Raw genomic sequence first — 13,296 nt, 5'->3', positions numbered from 1 at the left:
GCCAGGAGGGTTAAGCTCTCTGACTAATGCTGGGAATACACGTTTCGTTTTTGCCTTCGTTTAAACCTTCGTTTCGATTGTGCCTTTTGTCCTTTTCGATCCCGAAATAATCGATCGTACGGTTAATATCACCACCCACGGTTTTGTTTTTTTTCCGATTCTGATGGTTTCGTTTTTCCAATGATCGAAGGCTGCAAAGAAACGAAATGTAGTACAGGGACGGACGGCATAAACGAATATATAATCGATCTGAACAGCCATCAAGCCTACCAATGGCTCGATTAGATGGATAAAGAGAGATAATATCAAACATGTTCGATCACTAGTCGTTCGTTTTTGGGGTCTATTAATCGAAACTATAATGAGATTATGACTATTTTCACATACGTTTTCAACACTCGATTCGTTTACCGAACAAATCGAAGGCTAAAACGAAGGCAAAAACAAAACGTGTATTCCCAGCATTAGTTAGTGGTGGAGAGGGCTGTTATCTGACTTTTATTATCTCAACTGTTCCTGGACTATTTACTTTTCCTCTGCAAGAGGAGAGGTCATTACTTCACAGACTGCTCTGAAAGACTCATTTTGAATGCTGAGTGTTGTGTAATCTGCACATATTATAGAATGATGCAATGTTAGAAAAAACACTATATACCTGAAAATAAAAATATGAGAATATTTTCTTTGCTGCTAATCTTCTAGTAATTATTCATATTACACAACCAATTCACTATATCATATTTTTTTTTTTTCGCTTCAGTGTCTCTTTAATCACCATGCTTTTCCTGTATAAATCGTTGGTTGTTACGATAAGAAATGTCAGTTAAATATCTCCTATAGGAGACTGCTATGCACTATAGATTGAGGACTTTTAACCATGATTTTCCAGCACGCTCAATCAATGTACTTACATCGCTGCATAATATGTTGGTGCTAATATGCAAGAAATAAAATCATGCACTTGGCCGATTTTGTCTTGAAACAGAACAAATGATAGGGCAGACATATTCTGGAACCAGTTTGTATTTGATTTGATAGAAGTATTGAATCAGATGGTGATTGAGCAGCAAAGTCCTAGATGCATGGCTACTTTTAGCCTAGGCTGTTTAATATGCTGAACTCTGGCCCAGAGCTCTTTTCTACTGGCTTTAGAACTCTCAGTAAACAAACAACCTGTAGATCTCAGCAGTAAAGATGTCGCCACCTGTGGTACATTTCAGAAAGTAAATCGGAGAGAGGAGAGATCTTACAATCGGCAGACTGACTAAATACTTTATCAATGAATATTGTAAAAAAAAAAAAATCATTATGATTGTAACATTTGATTATAACCTTTCCACATACAGGGCAGTAACGGTTATGGTGGCCATACATGGTACCATTTGTTCATCCAATCTTACCATTTCTATGTAATCTAAGGGTTAATTAAGTGAATATACTGAATGGATAATTTAGGCAGTTCCCTTATATTACATAGAAATGGTAAGATTATATGTAAAAATATTACCATGTATGGCCACCATTAGGCAGAATGCGCTTGCACCCGCTCACAGAGTAGTGCTTCCAGTGGCAGTTTTCTTGCAGTAAAGAAGTTCACCTTTTGATGTAAACAAAACAAAACTTGCTTCCTTGTTCTGCTGCAGCCTGGTCATGTGATAGTGCTGAGTGAGCAGTGGCTGATGGGAAATTACCTGCAGCCTAGCTTTCTCTGCTCACTCTAGCCTGCTGCACCTGCTCACTCGCACAAATCATCCTGTCACAGGGGGGCGGTGACTGGGCGGTGCAGTTTAGGCTCCTCCTCCGTGTGTATTTTGAACTATGTATTGAAATACAGACTCTTCTTATTATGACTAGATGAATTTTATAAGCACTTATGTATTGCGTAATATGAACTGCCAAGAATTAGTGGTGAGACAACGTGGCGTTTACATATTTTATGACACTTATTAAAAGTGTTGTTGTATTTATGGCTGCATTACGTGTTAATCAGCGTGAAAGCTTATTCTGTTGATCTTTTTGTCTTCAATTTATTTTAGGTCGTGTTTTCATTTTTAGTTTTCTTTTTCAGTCACATAAGTTGAGCCTTTGCACTTTCTTTTGGTCTTTTAAAGAGGAAAATCTTAATATTTTAAAACGCATACAAATAAGAAGTACGTTTCTTCCAGAGTAAAATGAGCCATACATTACTTGTCTCCTATGTTGCTGTCACTTACAGTAAGCAGTAGAAATCTGACAGAACCAACAGGATCTCTTCATAGGGGATTCTCAGCATGGCCTTTATTGTTTATGAAGACGCTCCCTGAAAAAGATTTATACAAAAATGCTGGCCAGCCTCCCAGCTCACTGTGCACTTTTTTGGCAGTTAGACAGAGCATCTGCCATTCACGAAGTGCATTTTGTAAATAATTTCCTGTGAACCCCCCCCATGAGGAGATGGGCTAGTCCAAAACCTGTCACTTCTGTCAGATTTCTACTACCTACTGTAAGTGACAGCAACATACAGTGGAGGAAATAATTATTTGACCCCTCACTTATTTTGTAAGTTTGTCCAATGACAAAGAAACGAAAAGTCTCAGAACAGAATTTTCCTTTTGATGTGCTATCTGCCACTGTTAAAATAAACCTACTATTGAAATGATACTGTTCTGAGACTTTTCATTTCTTTGTCATTGGACAAAATTACAAAATCAGTGAGGGGTCAAATAATTATTTCCTCCACTGTAGGAGAAAAGTCATTTATGGCTCATTTTACTCTGGGAGAAACGTACTTCTTATTTGTACGTATTTACAAATATTTAACATTCTAAGATTTTCCCGACAAAGTTCCTTTAGGCTGGTTTCACAGTGGGACGTTACAGGCGCACGTTAGAACAGCCAGTAACGCAGCCCACCGCACAGCAATGAAAAATCATTGTGCTGTTCACAGTGCCCACGTTGCGTTACTCAGTAACGCTGCGCCATATCAGAACGTACTGCATGCAGTACTTTGTAAGCGGCAGAGTAACGTTGGGGAGGAGCGGAGAGCGGCCGGGCACATGGCTAATTAAAATTCACTGCACTCAGTGACGTGCAGTATTTACTTCCTGGAACGGCCGCTCTGTGCGGCGATTGGCCGGCGGGACCACGTGATGCCGCATGCGTCCAAGAGTGCGCATCACGACATCACGGACGCCAGAGTGAGCTGCACAACGCGGCTCACTCTGACGTCCACACCAGAGAGCACCAGGCTTTGCATTTGGGGCACGTTATGCGACCATAACGTCCCCTAAAACGCAACGTCCTGGTGTGAAACCAGCCTAAAAGTAAACCTGAGGTGAGCGTAATATTAAGGCTGCCATATTTTATTTCCGCTTAAACAATACCAGTTGCCTGGCAGTCCTGCTGATCTCTTTGGCTGCAGTAGTGTCTGAATCACACACCATAAATAAGCGTGCGGCTAATCCAGTCACACTTCAGTCACCTGATCTGCTGCATGCTTGTTCAGGGGCTATGGCTAAAAGTATGAATGTGTGTACACACATCCAGTTGTACCACTTTCATGTAGTATGAAAGCCTTCCTATAAAGTATTTTCTTCGTATTAAAAATAGGTTGACTCTCCTAATACTTGGAAGTTGTAAAATGAGTCAGTGATTGGGCAGTCAAAATTGGATGTGTGTGTATGTACGTTCACAGTGGGAGTTGCGTTACCTATAAGGGCCCGTTCACACTTAGGCGATTAGCGGACGTTTACCGCTAATGGCTGTATTGCTAGTGATCGCTAGCGAATTTTTAAAGTACTAGTGCAATGGTAACTATATGGCAGTGATCTCACTGCCGCGATTAGCGCTACATGCAGCATATTTTAGGGTTTTTTGAGCTATCGCGTTTGCAATGTATTTCAATCACAATCGCTCAAAAAATGTTAAATCGTCTGGTGAAAAATGTTTTTATTGGGTAAAAATCGCAGATGCAAAACGCTAGAGCTAATCGCTAGCATTTTGCATTTGTCAGTGTAAACGAGGCCTAACAGCAGAAATGCAACGCAAATGGAAACCGGTACCGCACATTGTCCTCAATTCACTTAGCTTATCTCCTGTCTTTAATAACGTTTCTAGAGTTGTTACCATGGTGATAAGGCATGTAGTATGCAGGAAACATTTTACCTCAGGCAAACCTAAAGTTAACTCTTCTGTCTTTAAGTTAAATCTCCAATCCTTAAAATAATTTCAGAGTTAAAAACAGGCTGTTTATTAACTGCATGTGAAAATAACTACAGAGGAGGTAACTTAACTACAGAGGAGGTAACTTAACTACAGAGGAGGTAACTTAACTACAGAGGAGGTAACTTAACTACAGAGGAGGTAACTTAACTACAGAGGAGGTAACTTAACTACAGAGGAGGTAACTTAACTACAGAGGAGGTAACTTAACTACAGAGGAGGTAACTTAACTACAGAGGAGGTAACTTAACTACAGAGGAGGTAACTTAACTACAGAGGAGGTAACTTAACTACAGAGGAGGTAACTTAACTACAGAGGAGGTAACTTAACTACAGAGGAGGTAACTTAACTACAGAGGAGGTAACTTAACTACAGAGGAGGTAACTTAACTACAGAGGAGGTAACTTAACTACAGAGGAGGTAACTTAACTACAGAGGAGGTAACTTAACTACAGAGGAGGTAACTTAACTACAGAGGAGGTAACTTAACTACAGAGGAGGTAACTTAACTACAGAGGAGGTAACTTAACTACAGAGGAGGTAACTTAACTACAGAGGAGGTAACTTAACTACAGAGGAGGTAACTTAACTACAGAGGAGGTAACTTAACTACAGAGGAGGTAACTTAACTACAGAGGAGGTAACTTAACTACAGAGGAGGTAACTTAACTACAGAGGAGGTAACTTAACTACAGAGGAGGTAACTTAACTACAGAGGAGGTAACTTAACTACAGAGGAGGTAACTTAACTACAGAGGAGGTAACTTAACTACAGAGGAGGTAACTTAACTACAGAGGAGGTAACTTAACTACAGAGGAGGTAACTTAACGAATGAAGAGATAAGATAACTCTCTCACTGTGTGAGGTAAGTTTTCTCTTGCCTTATTATCTCTAGCATGATCTTAGTGAATTGAGGCCATAATCCGCGCATTGTGTCTTATACAGTGAAGCCTACAGTCAATGAAAGGTATGCTTTACTGTAACCATTAACGTGCATTGTGATGCCGCATGCCGTTCTGCCACTCTGTGAATGTCGCATACGTGGTACATTGCGGCGTGCTGAGTTACAAAGCGGCCGTTACTTACACTGCACCACTGCGCGGACGTAGCTGAAGAGGCAGAGGAGCAGCAGGACAGCCATGTGATGTGCATTGTTAGATATGGCAGCCTCCATATCACTCTCACTTCAGGTGACCTTTAATTGACCCCTCCGGTCAAGGCTTGTTTTCCTTAATTGCAGCCCCCTCCTAAAGGTTCATTCTCTGTATTCTATGGGAATCTTGCACACTGTAGAGACAGTTGTTTGCTTGGTGGTGTTTGCTGAGCAGTAAATAGTACAGAAGAGACTTGTACAGGCATTGTCCCGGGCCAGCTGATGCCTTTGTCATGGGTGTGAAGATGTTTCAGTGAGTTTCCAGCATTCAGCACTGCTTTCATATTGTGAGCTCCGGCGCGGTTTTGAACCCAAGTGATGGTTATGATGCAGTCGATGGTGACACATCGATGAGAACGAGAGTCATGGGAATGGACATTCAGGTCTTGAGACTCCATGTAAGCTCTTGAGCCGGTGCCCCGAGACCCGTTTTCTGCCACAACACTTGTGAGCTCTTGCAGTACTTCCATTTTTACAATGTATACACACATTGATTGCAGGTGTTCTCTGGCCTCCAATAATCATTTGGCTGACCGCTGTTGTAGTTCATGCGATGGAATGCTGCCCACTCATCTACATGGAGTTTAGATCTTTAGCAAAGTCTACTAACGCTTTGCACACTATCAAACAAAGGTCAACTAACCCTTTTCACACTGACACAAATGCTCATTCAAACATCCTGACAAGGAACCATTATCTCTAAAGCTAATTAAAAGTCCAAGGTCTTAGTTGACATTATTTCATATAGTCACATACACCATGTAGAGGTTCCTTTGTTAGTATGTGTCCTAACTGGCCCTGTAACCTGTATAATGCAGCATATAGATCACGTAACCATAGTTCATCTGGTGGGGGTATGTAGCTTTAGCATATGGCCTTCTTTACTGCACATCAAGGTGTTGTATTTAGAAAAAACTACATCTTGTCTTGTTCAGTGCCTTTAGGCTGCTTAGATTTGGTTGGGTTATTTTCATCAAAAACTTTAAGGGTAAATGAGAGGAGGAGTACACTCCAATAAATCCGCAAGATCAATTTTCATATAAAAATATAAATTTTATTATTATTATCAGCTTAAAAAGTGTTTAATCCGTAAGACAACCCCCCTACCCCCCATAGCATTCAGCCCCAGCACTCACACCCGCATCCATACAAGGACAGAGCTCTTTTCTAATAGGTGATCACCCAGAAAAAATGTCCATGTATGTTTAAATGCACTTTGAAAAATGAAGAGTCTGTATATCCAATGCACAATTCCTTTTGAATAATAAATGCGAAGTAAGGATGTTAGTAAGCAAGGGCACGTGACTGGGACTTAGGTAGGCAAAGCGTACACGGCAGAGCGAGGCACAGTTCATCAACAGCAAACTTTCGCATATATAGCATATAGCAGCATCAAGCATGTGGCTGGTAAGCAAGTAGCAAAGATGATGTAAAGCATGTCACATATAGGCATAAATAGCGCTCTATACTCTACCGATTCTACAGCGTCAACATGTGTCCAGGTCCTGAGTGTCCCACAGAGCAATGTCCATAAGCATCCCGAATAGCTCCAGAGCCATGCAGATATTTGTAATCCAAAATGTGCAGTAAGGGTACAGACCTCAAGGAATCTCCGTTACTCCGTGCCAAGCAAGGGGTGTACCAAAAGGAGCAGGGTGCTAGCTGCATGCAAAGCAGCACAAGGGGTGCACAGGTCGGGGATCCCAGTAGCAGTAGGAGGGGAAGGCAGGCTCACCGCGAGTCAAACACACGCCGTGTGTACCCGACATGTTTCGCCGGCTCACTTCTGGCTTTCTCGAGGGGGCGTGTCAGCAACCATGGGCTATTCTCATGTTTGGTGCCTTCAGGCTGCTTAGATTAGGTTGGGTCATTCTCCTTTGGTGCCCTCAGGCTGCTTAGATTTGCTTGGGTCAGTCTCCTGTTTGGTGCCTTCAGGCTGCTTAGATGTGGTTGGGTCAGTCTCATGTTTGGTGCCTTCAGGTTCCTTAGATTTGATTGTTTCGTTCTCCTGTTTGGTGCCTTCAGGCTGCTTAGATGCGGTTAGGTCGGTCTTGTGTTTGGTGCCGTCAGGCTGCTTTGATGTGGTTGGGTCAGTCTCATGTTTGGTGCCTTCAGGCTGCTTAGCTGTGGTTGGGTCAGTCTCATGTTTGGTCCCTTCAGGCTGCTTAGATGTGGTTGGGTCAGTCTCCTGTTTGGTGCCTTCAGGCTGCTTAGATGTGTTTGGGTCAGTCTCATGTTTGGTGCCTTCAGGCTGCTTAGATGTGGTTGGGTCAGTCTCATGTTTGGTGCCTTCAGGCTGCTTAGACTTGGTTGGGTCAGTCTCATGTTTGGTGCCTTCAGGCTGCTTAGATTAGGTTAGGTCGGTCTTGTGTTTGGTGCCTTCAGGCTGCTTAGATGTGGTTGGGTCAGTCTCATGTTTGGTGCCTTCAGGCAGCTTAGATGTGGTTAGGTCAGTCTCATGTTTGGTGCCTTCAGGCTGCTTAGATGTGGTTGGGTCAGTCTCATGTTTGGTGCCTTCAGGCTGCTTAGACTTGGTTGGGTCAGTCTCATGTTTGGTGCCTTCAGGCTGCTTAGATTAGGTTAGGTCGGTCTTCGGTTTGGTGCCTTCAGGCTGCTTAGATGTGGTTGGGTCAGTCTCATGTTTGGTGCTTTCAGGCAGCTTAGATGTGGTTGGGTCAGTCTCATGTTTGGTGCCTTCAGGCTGCTTAGATGTGGTTGGGTCAGTCTCATGTTTGGTGCCTTCAGGCTGCTTAGATGTGGTTGGGTCAGTCTCATGTTTGGTGCCTTCAGGCTGCTTAGACTTGGTTGGGTCCGTCTCATGTTTGGTGCCTTCAGGCTGCTTAGATTAGGTTAGGTCGGTCTTGTGTTTGGTGCCTTCAGGCAGCTTAGATGTGGTTGGGTCAGTCTCATGTTTGGTGCCTTCAAGCTGCTTAGATGTGGTTGGGTCAGTCTCATGTTTGGTGCCTTCAGGCAGCTTAGATGTGGTTGGGTCAGTCTCATGTTTGGTGCCTTCAGGCTGCTTAGATGTGGTTGGGTCAGTCTCATGTTTGGTGCCTTCAGGCAGCTTAGATGTGATTAGGTCGGTCTCATGTTTGGTGCCTTCAGGCTGCTTAGATGTGGTTGGGTCAGTCTCATGTTTGGTGCCTTCAGGCTGCTTAGATGTGGTTGGGTCAAAGTTTGCGGTCCGTTAACCCTTTTCCTTCTCTCCTCCCTACAGATGATGTGCGAGGTGATGCCCACCATCAGCGAGGCTGAAATGCCTTCTGGGGGGAACGGAAGCCATGGATCCGGCTCTCCGCTGCAGACGGACTCGGACTCTCACTTTGAGCAGCTTATGGTTTCTATGCTGGAGGAGAGGGACAGGTTGCTGGACACGCTACGGGAGACCCAGGAGACACTCGGCATCAATCAGGGAAAATTACAGGAAGTCACCCACGAGAGGGACTCTCTCCAGAGGCAGCTCAACACGGCTCTGCCACAGGTATGCAGACCAAACAATAAAATGTGTATAGATGCTATATTGGATTTGTTGTTTTTGATTTCAGCCTTTTTTTGATGGAAAACAAAAAGTGATGTCAATTGTCTAGAGAGTTTGGCAAATCTGACTCTCCAGGATAGCAGAGACAGAAGCCCCAGCATTCCTAAAGTGGTCTAAAACTCAGCATTTCTTCTTCACTCTAAAAGATTTCTTACAGCATTAAAGGGGCACTACAGTACAAAACTGTAGAATGTAAAATATGTGCAAACATATACAAATAAGAAGTAATTTTTTTCCAGAGTACAATGAGCCATACATTACTTTTCTCCTATGTTGCTGTCACTTACAGTAGAAATCTGACAGAAGTGACAGGTTTTGGACTAGTCCATCTCTTCATAGGGGATTCTCAGCATGGCTTTTATTCTGTATAAAGGTATTCCCTAAAAAGGATTTAGGCCCCGTTCACACTGCACGCGTTTCCAGCCGCGTTTTGGAAACGCGTGCAGGTGGCCGACACGCACGACATCAGACATTGCATAGAGTGCAATGTCTGATGTTCACACTGCATGCGTTCCGGACCTGTGCGGTCCGGGAACGCATGCTGCATGCATTTTTTGTAAAAACGCATGGCTGTCCCATTCACTTTTCAGTGATGGGATCAGCCACGCAACGCACACAAACGCGGATGGCGTGCGTTCGTACGCGTTGTGGTCTGCACGCGTTCCGCACGCATGGCCATCCGCGTTTGTGATGTGAACGGGGCCTTAAACAATGATGCTGGCCAGCGTCCCTGCTCGCTACAGTTTTTTGGCAGTTGGACAGAGCAACTGCCATTCACTAAGTGCTTTTGAAAATACTTTTTAGGGTGATAACCGTGGCGCCCTGATAAATACTGAGTGCAGTGCTGCTGTGTGAGGACGAATCCTTGCATCCAGACAGTCAAATATGTAGAGTAAACACAGCGCAAATGTACTCTTCTAGGTAGATGATATATCTCTCCACTCCTCCACCTGTATGCACTAACATTAGCCGACTAGTTTCGGCTAATGCCGTCTTCAGAGGATAAGTTTTTATCCCCTGAAGACGGCATTAGCTGAAGCTAGTCGGGACAGGAGCGGGCAAAATAGATACAGAATCAAGTTGAGGGGCCTGAGTACCACTTCGGGTGGGAAGCGATACCAGCCTGGGAGGGTCCTAAGTGGATTAGGACCCTCTTAATGTAAGTGCCTATCCTCGGATTGCCTGTATGTGCCCTTTTTATCCAGTAATAAAAACGTGTGTATATTCCACTAAAAGCCTCCTTGTTTGCTCTATCTGCACATGGAGTGCATACAGGTGGAGGAGTGGAGAAGCTTATCATCTACTTAGAAGAGTACATCTGCGCTGTGTTTACTCTACATGCTTTTGAAAATAATTATATCCCTGAGAATCCCCCATGAAGAGATGGACTACTCCAAAACCTGTCACTCCTGTCAGATTTCTACTACCTACTGTAAGTGACAGCAACATAGGAGAAAAGTAATTTATGGCTCATCTTACTCTGGAAAAAACGTACTTCTTATTTGTATATGTTTGCACATATTTTACATTCTACAGTTTTGTTTTGTTGTAGTGCCCCTTTAACCTATCGGGGACTGCCCGTAGTAAAACCTACGCTGCACTTGTGGCTGTCCTAGCCTGATGCAGCGTAGGATTTACGCCGCCCGCTGTTTTCCGCTCCCGATGCGATCGTGTGCACCCGAGAGGGGAGATTAAGCTGTCGTGACAGATGACATCTCCCCTCAGTGATCAGCAGCCATCGCGTATAGGTCCTGATAACATGATCACTATGATCGCTGGCGGATCATAGTTATCACTGTTACAGATGCGGCGGGGTGGGGGGTGGGGGGGGGGGGGAGAAGCAGATCCACTCATCTTCCTGACGTTCCCCTGGCGATCGGCGCCCCCTCCGGCTAGCATCCCCGCTCGCTCTGACATAAGTGTCACGTCCCGGCTTGATGATGTCATCAAGCCGCGACCCAGAACTTAGCGTCAGTAGGAGCAGGGATGCTGGCCAGAGCGGAGGTCTCCACAGCTGCTCCTCACTGGAGCCTGGGAAGTAAGTAAAGACTGTAGAGTGGGGACATCTGGCTACAGGGGGGACACCATGCCCAGCAGGTCACACTGGGGATCCAGCTGCCTGACCACCCCCCCCCCCCCCCCCCCCCCCGGCATGTAAAATAGCCTGGTCCTTAAGGTGGGTTAGGCAGCCGGTCCCCAAAGGGTTAAACCTACTAGCACAAAAAAGTGGCAGAACAGCATTCAAACAGTTACACACAGCACTTTTTCTATTCAGTTCAGTGATCTGCAACCCAAAAAGGAGATAACCTCTTTTGTTTACATTCATCAGTTGTTACATTCTTAGCTGAGCTGAGTGAGAAGGCGCTGTCTCCCTAGCATGCACACTGTTGAGAAGAGCTCTCCAGAAAGTGTTGATATGTATTAAAAGCAACTATGAATAAAATGCAATGGCAGCTTTCAGAGCAGATAAACTGTACTTTGGGAATTTGTAAAAAGCAAATATAACTGTATGGGTAATAAAAAGTTGGAAAACATATTTATTGAGTTTTGTGTCAAGAGTTTCAGACCACTTAATGCCTAATAAATACCTGGCTGCTCCGAAGTTCAGAAATAGTTCCAAACAAACCTAAGGGAGGCTTGTGTGGGCTTTGGGGGATGCAGTAGGCATTTACTTACGTGGAGCCACTCCTGTCTGTATGGAAGCCTCTGCTTTCTGTGTCCTGTGCCACAGGTTCTCATGGTGATATCCCGTGTCACTGGATGCAGCAATGTTTGACTGAAACCTGACTGGATGTTTCAGGTGTGTGATTCAAACACTACTGCAGCCAAGGAAACCAGCAGGACAGCTCCTCTATTTTCTGACTACTTGGTTAGTCATGTTGCTGTCGGACTCCGGTATGAGGCTGTCCGCAGCGCTGGAAGGAATGATCAGTGATCAGAGTTACATGAAGCACAACGTGGTCAGGAACTGCGGCGGACGGCATTATCCAGGTTTCCAAATTGGGGATCCTGGATTCCAACAACTACACTATTGGTTAGTCCCCTAAAAAACAAATCTACAAGAATCCCAGTATTGTGTTCCCTCTGTACAACTTTTAGGGTACAAAAGTGACGTGACAGTTAAAGAGGAACTCCAGTGAAATTAATGTAATAAAAAAGTGCTTCATTTTTACAATAATGATGTATAAACGGTTTAGTCAGTGTTTGCCTATTGTAAAGTCTTTCCTCTCCCTGATTTACATTCTCACATTTATCACATGGTGACCTCTTTACTGCTGACAGGGGATGTCACTGAACGGAGATGCTGCTTGCTTTTTTGGCAGTTGGAAACAGCTGTTATTTCCCACAATGCAACAAGGCTCCCACAGAGCGTACGAGAGGAATCGGCGCGGGAGACTTGGATGCAGGATACAGCCGGTATTTGGCTTGTCCTGCTGCTGCACAAATTCCCATCCGTGTTAAATACTATTCCCCCTCCAGGCCGCGCATGGATGGTGGTGAATGAAATAATTTGGCTTCCAGCAATTGCTGGAGGCCAAATTATAGTGTTTTATAAGTAAGTTCAGCTCTGTCTTCTAACACTGCTGAAGTTACTCACTGCTGCGCCCAAGTCTCCTGCGCTGGAATGGCAGTGTTTGCCCACAGTGTCTTTACAGAATTAGCAGAGAATGGCTTAAATAAAGGTGGATATTATCCGCTGTACTCGCTGCATTTGTTTTTGTTTTTGATTTTTTTATTTGCTGGGTGATTTTTATTTTCCAGTTAACCACAAAGTTCCAGTTAGCTTTGCAAAAATCCTCTCTTGTAGTGCCTGGGCTGTGAGCTGAGCTGTGAGCTGGGCTGTGAGCTGAGCTGTGAGCTGAGCTGTGAGCTGAGCTGTGAGCCGGGCTGTGCGCCGGGCTGTGCGCCGGGCTGTGCGCCGGGCTGTGCGCAGGGCTGTGCGCCGGCCTGTGCGCCGGCCTGTGCGCCGGCCTGTGCGCCGGGCTGTGCGCCGGGCTGTGCGCCGGGCTGTGCGCCGGGCTGTGCGCCGGGCTGTGCGCCGGGCTGTGCGCCGGGCTGTGCGCCGGGCTGTGCGCCGGGCTGTGCGCCGGGCTGTGCGCCGGGCTGTGAGCTGGGCTGGGCTGTGAGCCGGGCTGGTGAGCCGGGCTGGTGAGCCGGGCTGTGAGCCGGGCTGTGAGCCGGGCTGTGAGCCGGGCTGTGAGCCGGGCTGTGCGCCGGGCTGTGAGCCGGGCTGTGAGCCGGGCTGTGCGCCGGGCTGTGCGCAGGGCTGTGCGCCGGGCTGTGAGCCGGGCTGTGAGCCGGGCTGTGAGCCGGGCTGTGAGCCGGGCTGTGCGCCGGGCTGTGCGCCGGGCTGTGTGCCGGGCTGTGAGCCGGGCTGTGAGCCGGGCTGTGAGCTGGGCCGG

The 13,296-nt window shown here is 45.6% G+C and overlaps 1 protein-coding gene across 9 annotated transcripts in view; it reads left to right on the top strand.

The window, feature by feature from the left end:
- Window positions 1-13,296, top strand: part of PPFIA1 (PTPRF interacting protein alpha 1) — a 266,952-nt gene that overhangs the window by 17,924 nt on the left and 235,732 nt on the right. For all 9 annotated transcript variants that reach the window (XM_068260407.1, XM_068260411.1, XM_068260409.1 and 6 more), the window contains exon 2: window positions 8,573-8,836. In XM_068260407.1, the coding sequence (XP_068116508.1) occupies window positions 8,573-8,836 (264 nt within the window). The remainder of the gene's footprint in view (window positions 1-8,572; window positions 8,837-13,296) is intronic.

The sequence above is a fragment of the Hyperolius riggenbachi genome, chromosome 11 (assembly GCF_040937935.1).
Source record: "Hyperolius riggenbachi isolate aHypRig1 chromosome 11, aHypRig1.pri, whole genome shotgun sequence".
In the NCBI taxonomy this organism is placed as follows: domain Eukaryota; kingdom Metazoa; phylum Chordata; class Amphibia; order Anura; family Hyperoliidae; genus Hyperolius; species Hyperolius riggenbachi.
Note: the sequence above shows the minus strand (reverse complement) of the source record. Positions and strands in the feature narration are given on the sequence as shown.